The sequence below is a fragment of the Dermacentor andersoni genome, chromosome 1 (assembly GCF_023375885.2).
Source record: "Dermacentor andersoni chromosome 1, qqDerAnde1_hic_scaffold, whole genome shotgun sequence".
Taxonomy (NCBI): domain Eukaryota; kingdom Metazoa; phylum Arthropoda; class Arachnida; order Ixodida; family Ixodidae; genus Dermacentor; species Dermacentor andersoni.
The window spans coordinates 235088505-235107134 of record NC_092814.1 but is presented as its reverse complement, the minus strand read 5'-3'; the positions used below and the strand labels follow the sequence as shown (position 1 = coordinate 235107134).

Below are 18630 nucleotides of genomic sequence, written 5' to 3'. Positions count from 1 at the left end.
CTACAGAGGAAAAGGGGACCGCCATTACACGATCCTATAGCTAAAACGCCATGCCAATGGCGGTGCCAACCTCTTCAGTGGTGGAGCTTCAGGTCAATACCAATATGCATTCACACGAGGTAACTGCAACATTAGTACTACTCCCACTTTCATAGAGTGTCACTTTGTATAGTTTAACAGCTCTTTTTATGTCTCCTTAAAATTAGAAGTCATTGAACTGCTAATAATCTATTTCATTTTGTCAATGTAAAGCATAATCATTTTTATTTCTATTATAACCTAACAAAGCATATTGGTAATTAAAATAAAAGCAGCCATCAGTTTCAAAGTACAAAAAAATGTTTCCACAGAAATTAAAGTTGTTATTGTCTTTAAATAATTTACAAAGTATTTTGCCATCTTCCCTAAATCAACATACTTACGTGCTGTTAGGAAATGTCGCAAAGCCATTGCTGTCTCTTACACCATTGTCACAGAATGCCTGCATCACAGCAATAACTCCAGCTGATGGCAATGGGAAGGCAGGAAAAGAGGCTGCGCAAGAAAAGAAGTTTGCAACTGAATGTAAGAATTAAGGACATGAAACAGAGCAATCTTAAAAAAACCATGCTTACACTAGTAGCATCAGTACACCACTCAGTTGAATAATGTGACAAACACTCCTACCTGCCCCACAAGTGGCCTAGGAAACATTTCTATGCCAAAATTGCTGTGGTCCAGGCTAAGCGCACCAATACTCTGTGCTAAGTATGCTCAGCCTAATATGGAAAAGAGGCAGTAAGAATAGCTTAAAGGGATAGCAGTCATTCAGAGCTCTATATTCATGGAAACTTTCAGTCTTGCTTGCAGTGCCAAAAGAAACAATGAAGTGGTTCGTGATAGTGATAAGAAGACAAAAATATCATTGCTGCCTTGAAACTTTCTCAGCCACATTGCACTTGGTTAAAAGCACTGAATGTCCATGTGTAGCCTGTTTGAGAGCACTGCAATTGCAGATCGCAGGAAGGTAGTCATGTGCAGTTTCATATGTCGCAGGCTTTCCTTACGACACGAAAAACTATTACTGTGCAATAGGTAGGAAGTTAAATATTGCTAAATGCAATATTTTTTGGAATGTTCTACATCTTTCTCATAGGAAGCTTACCCCTAAATTTATTATTTAGGGAAATTAATCGGTACAAAATATAGACTATTTATGCAATTAGAATACAAAAAATAGTGTGACCTGTTCCATAGAGTGGCCAACAACATGCTGTTAGTCACGTTCTCCTATAATGGACTGGCAAAATTTTAAACCCTAGCTCAAGTAAAAGCAAGGGCACCCTATGCACATGACATGTGTGTGTAATACAAATACTTTAATTTTTTATTATTTCGTACAAGCAGCAACAACTTAATAATTTGGTGCTCTGTAACAAAGTAACCGAAATAAATATGCAGCAGCAGGTACACTCATTCTGAAAAATAGACAGGCCACTAAGCACATGACTGAAGCTGACTTTGGACCATATGGTGGAGGTCCCAATGCATCTGCAAAAGTCTAAAGTGCTGGCAAGTGAGAAGAGTTCTCATGGTAGCATTCCAAAGTTGCAGAGTGTCAGAAGTAGTCTAGGAGCCCTGTCACATTTCATGCAGTCATCTTCTGTGATGTGGGTCATCTTACGTCATTTTACAGTGTTGTATGCGGCTAGGGTTCCATTTATTTTTCGTGTCCATGCATCAACAATAAAGAAGGTGAACATATGCCAACCTCGGAGATAGTGCAATACCGGGCCGACCCTCAGTGGAGGTGAAGCAGGCTTCAAGCACACTGCCAATAATAATAATAATAATAATAATAATAATAATAATAATAATAATAATAATAATAATAATAATAAATGAAACAAATCAATCAAGATTTACATGTGTTTTTCATGCTTGGGCATCATCAATAAAACATGAGCATGGGCCAATCACAGAGATAGTGCAATACCAGGCTGACCCGTGACAGAGGTGAAACAGGCTTCAAGCACTCTGCCCCTCATAATAACAAATAATAATAAATGAAATAAGTAAATCAAGATGCACTGTTTCAAGTTTATAGGTATACTGGAATTCTTTGTGAACAGCACATGGACTCACAAGGAGGAGGCGTTTCCATATACACAAAGGACAAAATATGTACGACCATACACCCTTGACTCGCAAGAGGACAATGCCACGAACTATGGGGATGTCTGTGCTGTACAAACGGAAGATGGAATTGTGATATCCACTGTGTATATATCTCCACGCACACTCAAGTGCGATATTGAGAACTTCGTGACCACGCGCTTTGCATGGGTTAGCCGCGATGACACTGCCCCTGTGATCATCATTGGAGGCTTCAATGCGAACATTTCAAAACCAGACAAGGAATGGTTCACTCAGTTTGTGCTAGAAGAGTTTGGTTTGACACACTAATCCAAGTCACTCAACCACTCAACAACAGTCATGTATAGGTTTTACTTCGGCCAAGATTCTGTCTAAGGTTGTAACCAAACCAATCAGTGTATACGACAGTAATCCCAAAGCTATCATCACTCCCGTTACCAAATAATGAAAATAAATACATGTACCCTTGTCTAACTGCGTGTGATGTGCTACAGCTTCACTGGCCCTCCACCTTCACAGAGTGCAATGGCTCCTAAATTTTTTGACAATAGGTGCACCCATTGCTTGCATATTTGCTTCCTTTAACTTGTTACAGAGCACCAAACAATTAAGTAGGTGGTGCTTGTACGATATAATAACCTGATATAAGATATAAGACAATATAAGAGACCTGATTTTGTACCCACGCGTCAGGGCCCCACCCTTTTGGTATGCAAGCACAAATTATGGGTTATGAAGTGGTACAGCACTCGCATTATTGTGCCTATAAATGCATATTTTAGTCCACTGTGCCTATATATGCCTAATAATAAACCCCTGAAAATACTTTTTGGGGCAGGGCTATTTGTTGTTTCAAAACCACATTCGCTTACTTCTTTCCACAAGACCTGGCAGCATTGGCAGATGCTGTTGCCAATGACAATGTACCTCGCAATGTGACTCAGAAAATAAGCACTTGCATTGTCAATGTTATTTGAGCTCTTGAGGGCCTCTCACTATATTGCAGAAGAGCAGCAAGTTGGGCTAGTTGGTGTAAGTTCATCTTGTAATACTGGGGTTAATGCGCTAAGACACATGGACAACAGAAGTAGAAAAGGACAGGATGCGCACAGACTCACAACTGAATTTTACTGGGTGAAAGATGACATATATATACAATTTTTTTACGACGTCATCATGCTGATAGGCCATCCAAAATCGCTGCCGTCACAATCTTATGTCCAGAAATTGCACCTCACAATCAGCAAGCACAATGGAGGGATCGCTAATACATACACGCGCTTTCTTCTTTACAACAATGCCTCAAACAGCTCCCACGTACGACAATCCCCATGACAGAATAAAATGTCTGCTTTTTCTAGAAGCGGAAGGAACACCTTCTTTGTCTCTTTTTCACAATCCCTGCAATCTATTGCTACGTGGGAAAGCTTGTCAGATGACTTGTATATATATGTCATTTTTCACCCAATAAAATTCATTTGAGTCTATGCACGTCCTGTCCTTTTCTACTTCTGTTGTCCATGTGTCATAGACCAGTAACCCCAGTATTACAATATCACTCTCACTATATGCCTAACACTGGTTAGCAATGCCAGAGAAATGGATCATCAAAAATCTTCAACAGTGGACACGCAACTGCATGTTAGACTGCACGTGGGGATTTGAGAGAGAAAAGCGCAACATTTTGAGAAGGAGGTAGAGCATACTTTAGCTTGGAGAGATGTTGACTGCAGATTGTGCAGCGTGTGTGTTAGGTGGAAGTGTGCAAAGTTCTCTGGAAGTACTGTCCACTGTAGTTACGTGATCCCCTTTTTCAGCACCTCTACTCCTTTTGTGGTTGTACAGACAAATCAATGACAGCTCATCTTAACTCTGCAGTAGATGAAGCAATAAACTCTGCCCCTTCCACTAGCCTCGCCCGTTTTTTTATTTAAAAAGGCACATGTAAGGAGATGCATACTACTGTGCTTCAACGTGTGATAAAAAGAAACACTTTGCAAAAATAAAGCCATAGCGATATATTAAAAGCACTTAAGGAAGAGTTCTTGTGAACAGCTCACAAGTCATGACACAGCTACTGCACCATAGCACAAACTTAATCCATACTGTGTGTGGCAGCAGTTATCAAAAAAGTTTATGCAAAGTTTGTGTTTTGTTTTCAAGGGCAACTCCGGCAATTTTTCTACGTCAACGGATGTCGATGAAATTTACTGGGTGCGTTCCTCTGAACACTTTCGTCATGTCCTCAAAAAAAGCAGGTTTGGGAGTTGCACAGATTTTTTACAAATGAATTCAATTAATTGCCTCGAACACCCTACCTAGCCTCCTCCTCAGAGACCACATTGTGTACGACGTGAGGAATGTTCCATACGGAGCATCCCGGGATCATGCAGACAAAAGCGACGAGAGCAACAAGGAGTCGACGACCGTGAGCTGGCTGGTGCACGCATGGCATGAGAAGTTGCTGTCGCGAGAAGTTGCGTTCCCTGTAGACGTGCAAGAGATGGGAGGCAAGTGGTGTTGTGTCGGCTGCACGAACTTCAGCCCTCGCCATCCACACACAGTTTGAACCGATGGCGATCGCGCTCAGCCGAGGTTAAGCCTATATGTCACAGTCTCATAGTTCATGCGGCGTCAGCTGCTGCAGCTGCTGGCGGACCTGAGCGACTGCCCTGAAGCTAATTAGGCCATCAGGATGAAGAAAACTCCTTCTGTACTTCAGTTCTGACCAAACGGATTTGAAACAAACGATTCCTCATTTCATACAGTGCACACACAAAAGGCGAGAAGCAACAACACGGAGCAGTATCGACATCGGTACACTTCCACTTTCGACAAAAAGCTGCCCGCCGAACTCACCGGCACTTCACTAAATGGGTGTATTTTTACATATTGTCATGCAGACTTATTATTTAGCTTCTGAGGTGCACTGCTTGCCGCGTATCCCAAACTGGCAGCAAGCGTAGGCCCCTCGATACAGCAACATAAACAACCGACTCGTTCAGCTGCCAATGGTGTCTATACTGGCATCGGCATTTCCATGAGAAAACTACGCATTCTCTAAATGAATGATCATCAGCACAAAGTCCTCATCTATGTCCACTTTACGGAACATATTGCGTACATGAAGAGAATACGAAGAATAATACGCAGGCAGCATAACAATGCTCCCGTACTACGGTCTCCGGCTTGATATTTTCGTAGGTGCGTGGTCGCTCATATCGGCACGATTCAGAGTGATGCAACGGTGCTTACATGCACAAAATCTGCCTGTTTTGATGTGTCCTGACATTAACTGATGTCACTGATGAGCAGCTAGCATTATATCTCAAGCGAATGACGAGTGGTCGCTGTAGCTGCCGATGTAAACAAATGCACCGTTCGGTGCTTTGGACTGTCAGCAGCATTCTTGTGAGATACAAATGCGGAAAGTCATGCTCCATATCTTACAGTGAGCATACGAAGCGCTTCACTGAGAAGGGGTAAAACACGTACAATAACAAGCAGCATGTATAAAATCAGTGGTTAGGGCTGCTCTTGGTCTTCATGTTGCAGCACGATATGTAGTGCATAGGCGCTGGCTCTCGTGGTGGCGGGTCGAATGCGAACGGCGATTCGTGGCTATTGAATTTGTCAGAATCATAACAGTCAATATTTGACAGATCCGAAGAGCTGGTGCAGCTGACATTGCCACCCAAAGGTCTGGCACAGTCGCGATTCAGCCGAGCGTCTGCTCTTCACTGCCAGCGGGCAAGACTGGCATGCCTTGGGCGCTTTTCCCGGTAGGAACACTTGCGACGTCACACGAAGAGGTTCGTTCGGCTGCTTGGTCAGGCTTCAGTTTCGCTTTTACGGTTTTTTGCTTATTTAAAATAATTTTCGTATTTGCGTAGCAATCCTACTATCAGATGCGTGACAGGGGTGTCTCAGGAACGTAAGTATTCCATTACCTTGACATGGTCAAAAAATCACCACAGTTGCACTTTAAACAGGAAACTGACTTTTTTTCTGCTCACAGAAATTTCCAAGCTCCTTACAGGTGAACATTTAATAATTTGAGGGTGCGTGAAGCTGCCAAACACACGGAAATAAAGAAACACTCCCATCATCTCTGTCAATGCTCAGGACTTGTTTTCAGCCTACAAGTTTATTCTGAGCGAGAAGGGGAACAATCTTGAACTGCAAAACCAAGAGAAGATAATCATGTGTACTGTTCTTACACAAGATTTACAAATCTTTGTAAACATACACTATTTAAGGTTCCTTTTCTTACTGAAACATCTGTTGACTTTAATCCATTAGGCACAAATTTTAGCTTCTCTCATTAACTTTTTAGCATGTTTCCTGGCTTGTTTTCTGTTTTTTGTGCTTCATCCAACTGATGTGCCCTTGTAAACAGGAAAGTTGAACTATTACTTATACAATACCTGCTCACTGTGTCAGAACGAATGCATTAAGCATGTTGACTGCAGTAAGCAGATTGATAAAAAGGCTGCTTCTTGTATAGACAGCAAGCACTGCGAAGTGATAGCTTGCACAATACGGTTGCCAACTTTAAGACCCTCAGCAGCGAAAGCTATGTCAGATTTCTTACCATGAAAATGCGCTACCCACATTCAATACATAAAACAGGTTGTGGTTTTAAAACAATTTGCAGTGCTTATTAGGCTTGAAGTGCCTGTTTAAGCTGCCTAAAACACACATTTTAACACTTTTGCTACTGCTCTATGTGCTAATTGCATTGTGAATAAAACCACTACAGACACAGGACGGAGGGAGACGACAACACAGGGCGATACTTGCAATTGAATTTTTATTCAAAAACATCATGGCTTTTCTAGAAGATGGCACATGTAACCTGACAACCAATGTCTTACCAACTGGCCTACAACTTTACCTTGCTAATTGCATGCCACCTTGTGGTAAGGATTGCTGGTAAGTTCAATAAGGCTTCGACTGGGGCTAGTGGTAAACATTGTTCCAGTTGAAAACAGTTGAAAGCTAGCGCATGTGTATGTAAGTCTCTCACCTCTCTCTCTCTTATTTTGTCTTTTGTATAACAGTATAGCACAGTAAACAAAATAATTGCTGGTAAGTGCAAAATAAAGTGATAATTTTCACATAGCTATGCGCAGTTTTTTTCAGTGCTGCATGCTTGCACCAATTTACATCCATTAACTATATTTTGATGGTGGCAAATTTAGCAGGATCAATTAGTCAAGGAAATATCCTGGAGCAACTTGAGAAGGTGGCCAGGCTCGCATCATGCTGTAATTACAGATTTTTCCTTAGTCTTCCTCGCTATGCTGTTAAGGAATATATGGAATTCAATTCATTTTAACTCAAATATCCTGCTCCTTGAAATATTCTGGTCGATGACAGTTGAGTATGTATAGTGTATGCATACCAATAAGGGGTGCCCAAATTTTGTAAGCAAGATTCCAGCTGGATCCATGTTGCCCCAAATAAAAAAAGGCCAACCTCGTGCTCACAGTAGTACAGTGGAATCTCGATATACAGAAATCACTTAAACGGAACTGTCTCTTAAACGGAATGCCATCTTCATGGTTGGTTGGTTGGTTTTGCATTCATGCAATTGTATTCAGCTTTGTCTCTCAGTTAATGGAACCTCCTGATAAATGTAACCAATTTCCCTGGTCTCTTGAGGTTCCATTTAAGGAGAGTCCACTGTATTAAAGGTGAGGGTAGTCATGCAAAAAGTGTGGAAGGAATGAGGAAAGAAGGTCTGGGGAGATTGTGGCGCCAGTTTATGCACTTATGGTTTGTTATAGCACAATGTCCGACATCTTTTGCTAATCAAATTAGATATATAAAGAAGTGTACTTGCAAAATTTTGCTTATCTTATATTCACATTCATTTCATTCTTTCAAGTCACAGCAGGTCACAAATGTCAAGTGATGAATAAGTGTAGGACTGCTTTATTAAAGTGCCAAAGTAGATGAAAAAAGACACTACACGCCTTTCCAGAAAACACCAAAGTAATGCTATCACATTATTTAAAAAAAAAAACGCCACTCAGCTCTTACAAACCTGTTGAACAATTTGAGTGGCGAAACTGCAGAACAGCCATTTGACAGTGGAAGCAGCTCGGATTGAGAAGAAAGAACTGCTTATCATGCCTGCCATAGATTTGCAAATAACCGTTGAGAGCATACATGCAAATGGTGTCAAGGGTGATAGAAAGCTTTTTGTACACCACATGTAGAAACAGAATGACATCAAGCATGAAATGTTCATGGCAAAAATGCATTGTATAGGGTTTCATACTCTTAGTGCTTGTTTGTGAGCCAAACATGTTTTGAACAAGGTGATAAGTTAGCTTCTTCCCCTGTCTTGGAAAGATTGATAGCTTGGAATAAGATTGCTTTTCTGCATCAGAAATACTGAATGGAATTGGTTTTTGTCAACAATCTAATGGCAACCATTTAAGACTAATAAAACCTTCAGTCAGAATTTCAGAAGAAAGAAAAGAAAGAAAGAAAATGGACACACTGTGCTATTTGACTATAGTCAGGTACAACTTTAGAAGGCAGCAACATTTGCCCCTCAAAGGCAGATGCACATGAGCCTCTACCAATGGGCACGCACTCTAGACTGACGTCATGAGCCGGACAGCTGGTGACCCTGGCGACAGAGAACATGGCAGCCCGCGCTTCTATCTGGGCCAAGTTTCGTCAGCGGGACTATTTCTTTAGTCGCGGAGACAATTGGCTGCCACGCTTAAGTCATTTGGGTGGGTCCTCTCCTGCCTTCTTAAGTTGTACCCGAATGTAGCGTCCACTCAAAGCATCAAGATTAGGTAATGACGAAAGCCCCATGGTATAACTGTAGCCTGTAGTAAAAAAAAAGTTATAGCTTAGTACAAAGCCCAGTGTCATGGCAAATATATAGAATTTGGCAAATCCTGATAAACATAATACACACAGCAGATCATGTAGACAAAGTACAAAAATTTGACTCAGCTGTGTTGCAAATTTTACTTGAAGCTAAAACTCTTTAGAGATACACTATTGCATCTCAATTCAGAAAATAAACGTGAAGTGCGGGCAGGCCTCCATGATGCGTCAAAAGTTTGAACCATGAGCAGTAAGTACCTCTTCTGAGGGCCATGTGGGGGAAAGGGGGGGGGGGGTCATTCTTTTCACAAGGATTGAGAAGCTTGGCCCATTCATTATGAGGTGCGATCCAGCATAGTTTGGTTCACAACACCACCCATTTTCCAGATAAGCACTGTATTGTCCGGATTACATGTCGCACCACCCACATCTCGCGAATTTTGAAGAAAGAAATTGGTATATAAGTCGCACTGATGTGTAAGATGGGCCTATTTTAACTCGGTCGGCATGATGAAACACGATTATGCTCACTTCTGCACTCCTCGCAAAATGCCGTGCTTATCCTTTTGAGGGTGATAAAATTTCTGTGAATAAAATTTTTATGAGCTGCAAATTCAAGTAGAAAAAATCTTCTACCAGCACTCCTCTCAAGTGCTGAAACCCAACATTTGTTGCACTTCATTCAAAGCCATCGATGGCCTCATCCTCCGGCACAGTAGAAAAGTTCAGCTACTTTGGCCGGCAGCGTCGCTGGGTCGGTGTCATTAGCCTCTGAATAAGTTTTAGAGATGTAGGCACGTTGCTTGCATTGCTTCTGTAGTGTGGCGTGCTCAAGAATAAAAAGATGGCCATATTAGTTGTGCCAGCATGCATCATTTTATGCATAAAGTCGCACTGTTGTATAAAACACACCGAGGAAAATTTTGGTAAAAAATATGCCACTTACTAGTCTGGAAAATACGGCACTAAGAAGAATGAAAACAGCATGATTCTAGCCACTCGGCACTGACCAGCCACCTTCGTACTCACATTTTTTCATTGACTACTTAGAGTTCCTCATTAATGGAAAATGAGACATCCACTCAATCATAGCAATTGCTACAAAGGGAACCTATACGAATTCTTCGAAAGGAAAGCCTCGCAGTTGAAGAAAAATTCGGCCTGGTCCCAGACCAGCACGAATTCTAGATACACAAAGTATCTAGAAAAGGAATTAGCCCGCGTGGAACAGTGAAAACATCTGTCAAGAAAACACAATGCGCGATTCCAGCCGTCCGGCATGCTATTTTGGGCCATAAACATCCTCCAGGAAAGGATTTGTGAAGCTGCATGTCAAACCATTCCCACGCGAGCTACCTCAGCAACAGCATAATGCCCTCTGGACTGTTGTGAATCCATGTGGTCCCTGCTCAAGAGCACTGCCTAAGTGGCAACAGTGCACTTTGTACTGATGTGCAACAGACCACACAGAAGGTGTTTACTCCCCCCCAATGGGAAGTGCAGCGAAGGCTGAGGCTCATGTCAGCCAGCCAGCAACAAGAGCTGGCTGCAGGTTCCAGAGAAACAAGGAGAGCTTGCCAATTGTGTGCTATTAATAATTCTATGAGGATTCCATTTGTTTGGGTTACACTGTTGAGTTACACTGAGGGCAACCAGTGGCAGACAATGAAGAAACTTAACAGAACTTTTCCTTGGCCATTTTGGTGGGTGCCTTGTGCATATGTGTGTCTTTGCTTTTGCATATCACATCCAGGGCCCAAAAACCATGTTTAGTAAATGAAGGAGTCTTTTTTCCAATTACTTTCTGGCTGGCCGATATGACCCACAACTTTCACGGCACTACACGGAGTTCGTGAGACGGAATATTAGTGAAGCAAAGTGCTTACTTTGGCCACCCTTGACAGACAGGCCACCCTTGACAGACACATGAACGTCTTGCAACATGACACCAACATAAAAATATTGAAAAATATTGCAGCTTACATACTATACAATCAAGTAGCTTTGCAACTTTGCAACGAGAAATTATGTAAGTTCGGGCTTGTTGGTGTTACATTACTGCATCTTGCGCACAACACAAGACAAGGACAGAGACAAGGATAGCACCTGTGATCATCGGTTTTAACTCTGTCCTTATCTTGTGTTGCATGCTAGATGCAGTCTTGCAAGGAGATCAACCGATTGATGCACAACAGTCCTATTTCTGGCCACAAAGTGTCGTAAAATCATGTGTAGTTTGAGAAAGTTCGTCTGTGTGGCAATATGAAGGTGAATATTTACCTATTTCATATCGCACAATGTCACACAAATATTGGTTTACAGAGAATTGATGAAAGCATGAGCGTTTAGAAGAACGTTTAGAAGTTGGTTTTGTATGTTGAGCCTACGTACCTTGAAAAAAGCACTCGTTTAGCAGTATGTGAATGATACAAGCTAAATGAACAAACTTAAAAAATTATTATGAGAAACGCCCCCCCCCACCAAATAAATCTAAATTTAACGGAACTTCACACACATGAAGAGCAAACCATGATCATTTAGTACTGCAAAAATTGGATTTGGGCGTTTCACAACATAAAAGTTATATTGATATAAACTTCCCTGTTTTCTTGGCACCTTTCTTTACAGAAATAGAATTCACACCTTAACACCAGTTATTACCATATTTCTTGCACGTACAACCCACACCCCCAATCACAACAGCCAGGAAAGAAAAAGAAAGGACCACGCGTATAAGCCGTGGAAATAGCTGCATACAACAGCGCTAAAATCTTTGCAAAAAGTCTTTGCACTGATGCACAACTCGCCTATGTTGTAACTTCAGCCAGCTGCTCTCTCTCTCCCCTCTTTTCGGCGATGCTGTTAAAGCTTGATTAACACAACAGACACATCATGGACGCATCACGGACAAACCAGTCACATGACATGCGACATGAATCGGGTCACTTCACAACTAACATTCTCACGACAAAGGGTGACAGCGTGAACGGAGCAGCCCTCGCATGGACAACGGTGACGGAGCAAAGGCGGCTGAGCCACATATCGCCAAGTGTTTCGCGTGGTCCAGGGGTGCACTACCAGCATGGGTGTTGTCCGTATGATCACGTGATAGGCCATTCAAAAGCTCAAATCACGATTTACTCTCTCGTGTGACAGCTTTATTATCAGCTTCTACTGGCTAGGACGGCCGCTGAGCGCAGCTCATCGCGATCCCGAGTTCTAGGTTGCCAGCACTTTGGAGTGTGGCTTCACGGCAGCGCGCCGCGCTGAAAAGCAAGCATACATACATTAGTGCGTCTTATTTCATGTGTACCTGTGGAATAAAACACAGCTAGCAGTCAGTGAAGTGTGCTACTATAAGGAAGAGAAGTTAAGATTTCAAATGATGTATACATCATCATTATCTGCCAAACAACTGAGGATCAGTACCCACGCAAACATGTACATGCAATGCAGCCAGTGTGGAATTACCACCTTAACTCTTGCTCACTGTCCCAGCAGTGTGCCCGTTACAGATGTTGACAAGAAAAGTTGGTGGGAAATGTAGACATAACATTCCTCAGTGTAAGAATTGTGGCAAGCATTAAGTACATCCTTTTGCTTTAATAAAGCAAAATGATGTTCTTGCTTTTTAAGTTAAAAAAAGCAAGTGGGAGGTCAAATACCAAGCACATGGAAGTCCAAGACCAATGGATGAAAATAAATTTTTGCTCAAGAGAAATTATGAAAATGTGTCCAATTTTCTCCTCAACATAAACCTGAAGTATGCATGGTTATTCACTTTTGTAAAACACGCACCTTGCTTTTATGAAGTCTCAACAAACTTGGTAGGTTTAAAAATGCAAGCTACTAGTGTTACATGCTATGATTAGTTTATTAAGACAGACAATGCACATTTCTTCATGTCTCCTAAAAGACACAGCTTGCATACAATCATAGGCGTATTTACCTGGGGGGGGGGAGGCAAGGGGGGCACTAGCTCCCCCACTCTCAGGATGGGGGGGAGGGGGGGGGGCAAATTAGGTGATTTGCCCCCCAACTTTTGAAACCCGCGAATATATGTGCCTAGTGTCCCAACCAAGATCACTCGAATCTACAGAAAGTGTCTTGAACTGATAATGGGGGTCTGGCCTCTTCATCAGCTGCATGTGGAGTCTCGGCCACATTGGTTCTTCAGCGCACTCATCACTGGTATTTAAATAGCAGAGAGTCTACTCAGTAACAGTTTGCAAATTTCCCCACTTCTGCAAGTCTGCAGTAGTCTTTCAAGTCTTGATCTAGCCACTGATTTGGGCTACTTGGTTTGTCAATAGTGCAATTGAACTTCAATAGTGCAATTGAGGTTCCCAGAACTTTAAAGACTGCTTTCACTTATTTGGTCGTGAAAGGTGTTCTCGCGGTGAAACTGAGGCAGCACGAAGCGTTCGCTTCTCGCTGCCGGCAGTCTTCATCACGTCAGCGTTATGACAGCAAGTGCTCGCAGTCATCAAGTGAGATGTATTTATATTTTCCTGTATGTACGTGACACCATGCTTGTCATAGGTGTATCTACTGGTTCGGGGGAAGGTGTATCCCTCCCCTCAAAGTCATAATTGAAAAGGAAAAGTAGGCCATTTATTCGCCCCCTACGCACACACAACTTGTGAAAGTGGGCACTTTCGGCTGCACACTGCACAAATACAACAAAACAACAGCCGAGGCCAAGTTTCTCTCAGATTGGGCTCACATAGATACAATCTATTTATTACGTATCCCTTGCTTGTGGGCCTTGTCTCCAAGTGCAGTAACAGATGACGCGCTACTCCGTACTTTGCAGTGCGAGACGCCTGCGGGACGTGCCTTGCAAGCCTGCATTGCTGAAAAAGCTATCGCTAGGCTGTCCAAAACAAGTTTAATCTACCATCACTCGCATCATCACGCGTTTGCTGGGGCTGTCTAACCTAACCATCTTTGAAAACACAAAATCAAATTTGCTTTTATAATTTACCGGTATTTTATCAGTGTTGCCAATTTAGTGATTTTGACGCTAGATTTAGTGCCTTTTTTGTCTGTCTACGGCAAAGTTTGCTATTTAGCAACCAGTGACTTTTTTGTGACTTGAATGAACAGTTGGCAATATTTTAACGAGTTAGAAAAATTGCTTGGAAAATAGCCTTCAAGAACGCACATTGATATTCAAAAGCCACAGGCAAGTGGCCGAAACTCGCTGTACGATGCATAGGCTTCGTGACCATGATGAACCAACAGTTGCCTTCACATTGGTAGCCTTCACACTGTGCTAGTGCTTCACAGCACAGTGGTCACCATAGCCTTGATATTTTGGTCACAAAATTGAAGTTTATTTATTATTTACAAAACAATTCAATATACATATAATTGAATATTACAAAACCTATGTGAACCCACAGCATTTAAACGCTGCGGGTTCAGCATTGTGACTAAATCTATTCGATTGGTAGACACTTGGCAAGCGTGTCTGTGAAGTAATTTACTAAAACCAAGTGGAATAAATTTTCTGTCCAGATTTAAAGCACAGCAGATGAATAAGACATATTGACTGCGTAAAGGCGTAAATATCGGAACGGCTTAGCTCTTTGACGCGCGAGTGAACAAATCTCGTCCGTTTCTCACATCTTTCGGACCAATCAGTACTTCCCTTGCACTTGTTCTTGTCGCCTTTTTAGTACCCCGTGTCCACTCTTGCGCTAGTCACTTCAGCAGTACTTCACGGAGGCTTTCAGCTAGATCAAGGGCGAAAATACAGTATTTAACCTGTACAAAGCTCAGGTAATTGTCATTGCCATGTTAACAACATGCGGCCAAGCGTGTTCCACAGAATCTAGTTCTGCTACCACAGATGTCAACAAGCACAAAAAATTAAGGGATAATATGCAGACTAAAGGCATTTTCATGCTAGAAAAACTACGTTGCTTGTGTTCTTTTGAATCGTGCTGTATTTGTAACCTTTCAATCTGAAGATAATGAAACATTCAAGATGTCATAATCCTATATGTAAACATTAGAGGTATCCAATCAAATATCGACTTTTTCAAGTACGAAACAAATACAAATAGTAAGTATCGAATATTGAATAGACAAACGCAGACACACATATCTACAGCATGAATATTTATTTCTGTATAATTAGGAACGCGCCTGCACTGAACAGACAGTCAACTATCATGAACAATTAAGATCGTTTTAGACACAAGATCGCAAGAGTCCTGAAATAAACTACACGAATAGCTACTTGAGACCTTTAAGCCTGGTGGCAAACAAGCTTTCCAAGAATGACAGGCATTTGAAACTGACCAACTTTCCAAAAACGCATAATAAATTGTTCTTGAAAAAATATCAGAAGTTATGGAAAAGGAAAAGAAAACACTAAGGAGGTATTTGTGCGCCCTAGACAGAATACAGAGCCTTTTACAAGAAAAAAAAACATCACTGGTTGTAATTTAAGAGATAAACTCCTACATGCCTAGGCTGCAACAAAGACTCACTGTAGGCCATAAGCACAATATAGCTGATTCTCATGTATTGGACGAAAAGAAGGGGAACCGAGGGGCCCAGTTTTGTAAGAACGCTCGCACGTATTTGTTAGTCAGAACCATATGAAAACAACAGATAACGAAGAAACAGAAAGCATAGGACAAATTATTTGTGGTTTCTAATAGAAGTGCAGAAATTAGAAGCTAATGGGAAATGGAGGAAAAATCAACTTGCTGACGGTGAGAGCCAAATCCACAACCTCTGCATTATGTGTGCGTTGCACTACAAATTGTGCTACGGCGACAAAGGCAGTTCCCACGTCAGTGCAGTCTTTGGTATTTATGTATGTATACAAGATCTAACCCAAGGAGTGTTACCCATGCAAAACTTCCACCGCAAAACTGAAAAAAAATTAAATTATTAGGTTTTACGCGCCAAAACCACGATCTGATTATGAGGCACGTCGTAGTGCCCGGGGGCTCCGGAAATTTGGACTACCTGGGTTTCTTTAACTTGCACCTAAATCTAAGTACACAGGTGTTTTAACATTTCGCCCCCATCCAAATGCAGCCACTGTGGCTGGGATTCGATCTCGCGGGATCAGCCCAACAATGTAGCCACTAAGCAACCACGGCAGGTCGCGCAAAACCGAAAACAAAGCTAATATTACCGATCTGGTTTCTGCAGTGTGTCAAAAACCTTGTCACTGTTTTACTCGTGATAATCGTAATTTGCGATGCTTTGTTCAGCAGGTGGAGAACAGTAACCCTATTTGAACAGTCGGTTGTTGCGAAATATCTGGTTAGTTCTGATATTTGAAAATACCAGATAGTTCATTTTCAAATACAAATAAAATATTACACACCAACTATTTATATTCGAAACTTCGATATTCACCTGTCCTATAGTAAATACATTACTAAAGCTAAAGCCCTCTATACTCTGTTGGCAAATTCACTGTTTTCCTTCAGCTGCACGAACATTAGACCTACATGACACGTCTAGGTCAATTATTTACTTCCCGCTAGCTTATATTAGTGTTTCAAGATACCTAGATTCTTAAGATCCACTTCACTGTTATAGTGAGAGTTTAAGTGACTTTTTTTTTGTTTCACTTCAGTGACACGCTTCATAAAATGTTGGCAACACTAGACAGTAATGGTTCATAATGTATGACTGAAAACTAGATCTGTTGAAGACAAAGATAACTTTGACTGATGCATTTTTCAGCCTTTTTATTGCAATGGCAATCGGATAATCCACAAGGGCGGCGAACTTTACAGTAGATGTGCCACCTGGGGCCGCTCTGTGTATGCATTCTGGCCCCAGTAGTGGGCGCAAACTTCCATATAACCTCCAATGAATATTTTAAAGCAAATCAATGTGTCCTTAACACATTAAATAAAAGAATGTGTCATCGTTTATTGGTCTATGGCCGCTAAAGCGGCATCTACCTGACCTCCGCACCCCTTGGAAGGAGCCCTCCGTGTCTAGCTTTGTGGTAAAGCATACGAAAAACAAACATGTACTGCAGAAGTCAAAGGGGAAATTATATGCAGGGTAGTGCAGCTGCCGTTGCTGGCATGGGGTGTCAATGCGGACAGAATAGTGACGGCAGCAGAGCGATCCCAGGTGGCATGTACTGCGAAGATCACTTTCCAATATATATATATATATATATATATATATATATATATATATATATATATATATATATATATATATATATATATATATAGAGAGAGAGAGAGAGAGAGAGAGAGAGAGAGAGAGAAACTTTCCCCCCACTCGAAAAATAGTTGGTACGTTACTGCATACAAGAGTGTTTGACAATGCATCAGAGGAATTAAAATCATTTAGCTATGGTGGTTGCTTGATGATACTGCATAAGTAAGGGTACGGTTTTCACATTTGTCGGTCCTCCTCACAAGGAGAATTAAAAATATGCAACACAAATATTTACTGCCACATTTGTTAAAAGGCATGAATACAATTCTTGGACATGCATATTTCCACATTAATGCACTAGTACTTCTTAGCACAATTCTTATTGTTCTATGCTAATGTAACATCCGTCCGTTTTATTTTGCCATGAGAACAGGCCATATAAAAAATTTCTGTACAGGTTTCTTCACATTAATTAAATGCTGCTGCTATTATGAGAATCTAAACCTGAAGAAAGGAGCATGCTAGAGCTCACAAGATGAGAATGGGAGTAGCACATTTATATGTGCTCCCTGCCTTTTGCATATATTAAACAAACATCATTTTAGTAGAAGCATTAGAGTTATGCACTAAAGCTTCTGTGAATTTTTGTCCATTAAAGGACCTCTAAATGTGAATGATTTGTAAGCAAGAAAGATGGGTGGATATAGTGAAATGCCAGTGCCAGCTCCCGATGACATCAATTTTGACAGGTTAGTTAAATGTTTATCAATAAACAGGGGCTCCAACAGTGTATTTTGAGTGGGGGGCAGGAGCTAGAGCTCCTTCCACCTCCACAAACTTTTTTTTTTATTGTGAAACCAATGCTTAATTTACTATATTGAAGGGGGCTCAGCCCTCAGGGCAACACCCTTCTACAATGAAACCTGTGGGGGCCCTTGTCCCAACTCCACCTCACCCCCCCCCCCCCCCTCCCCGGTATTGGAGCCCCTGTCAATATAGAATTGCATTGTTCATTTTGATGGTGTGTTCACTGTACATGCATACTAGTAATAAAGAAAAAAAAAAAAAAGGATAGGCAGAGTCTACCTGTCTTTCTCTCCTTAGTATGTATGCGCTGTCAACACCATTAAAAGGAACAGTTACCAACTTGCCCAAGCTTCAACACTTCCAGACTATATTGTGTTGCATTCAAAAGTAGCCAAAGACAGCCTGAAAGCTTTTGGGAACCTTTCCTGCCATAATATTTGAAAATGCAATGAAAGCCTTGGTGTCGCACTGATGTCACAGGCATTATATAGAGGCACAAATTCAAAATGGAAAGCTTCATTCTCTGCTAATAATCCATCAAACGCAGTTGTCAAGCAGTACCTAACCAGCCTAAAGTGACTTTGTAGTTCTCTTGTGTTTCATTAAGGATAAAGTGTGAAAGAATTAAGGCTCACGAGATTTGAAAGGAACAGAAAGCTGTTCTGCATG

General features: G+C 41.5%; 1 protein-coding gene across 1 annotated transcript in view; it reads right to left on the bottom strand.

Annotated features, from left to right (window-relative positions):
- Window positions 1-18630, bottom strand: part of LOC126547921 (ATP-binding cassette sub-family A member 2-like) — a 292596-nt gene that overhangs the window by 267369 nt on the left and 6597 nt on the right. Inside the window, exon 3 of the mRNA XM_050195975.3 lies at window positions 423-534. Coding sequence (XP_050051932.1) covers window positions 423-534 — 112 coding nt within the window. The remainder of the gene's footprint in view (window positions 1-422; window positions 535-18630) is intronic.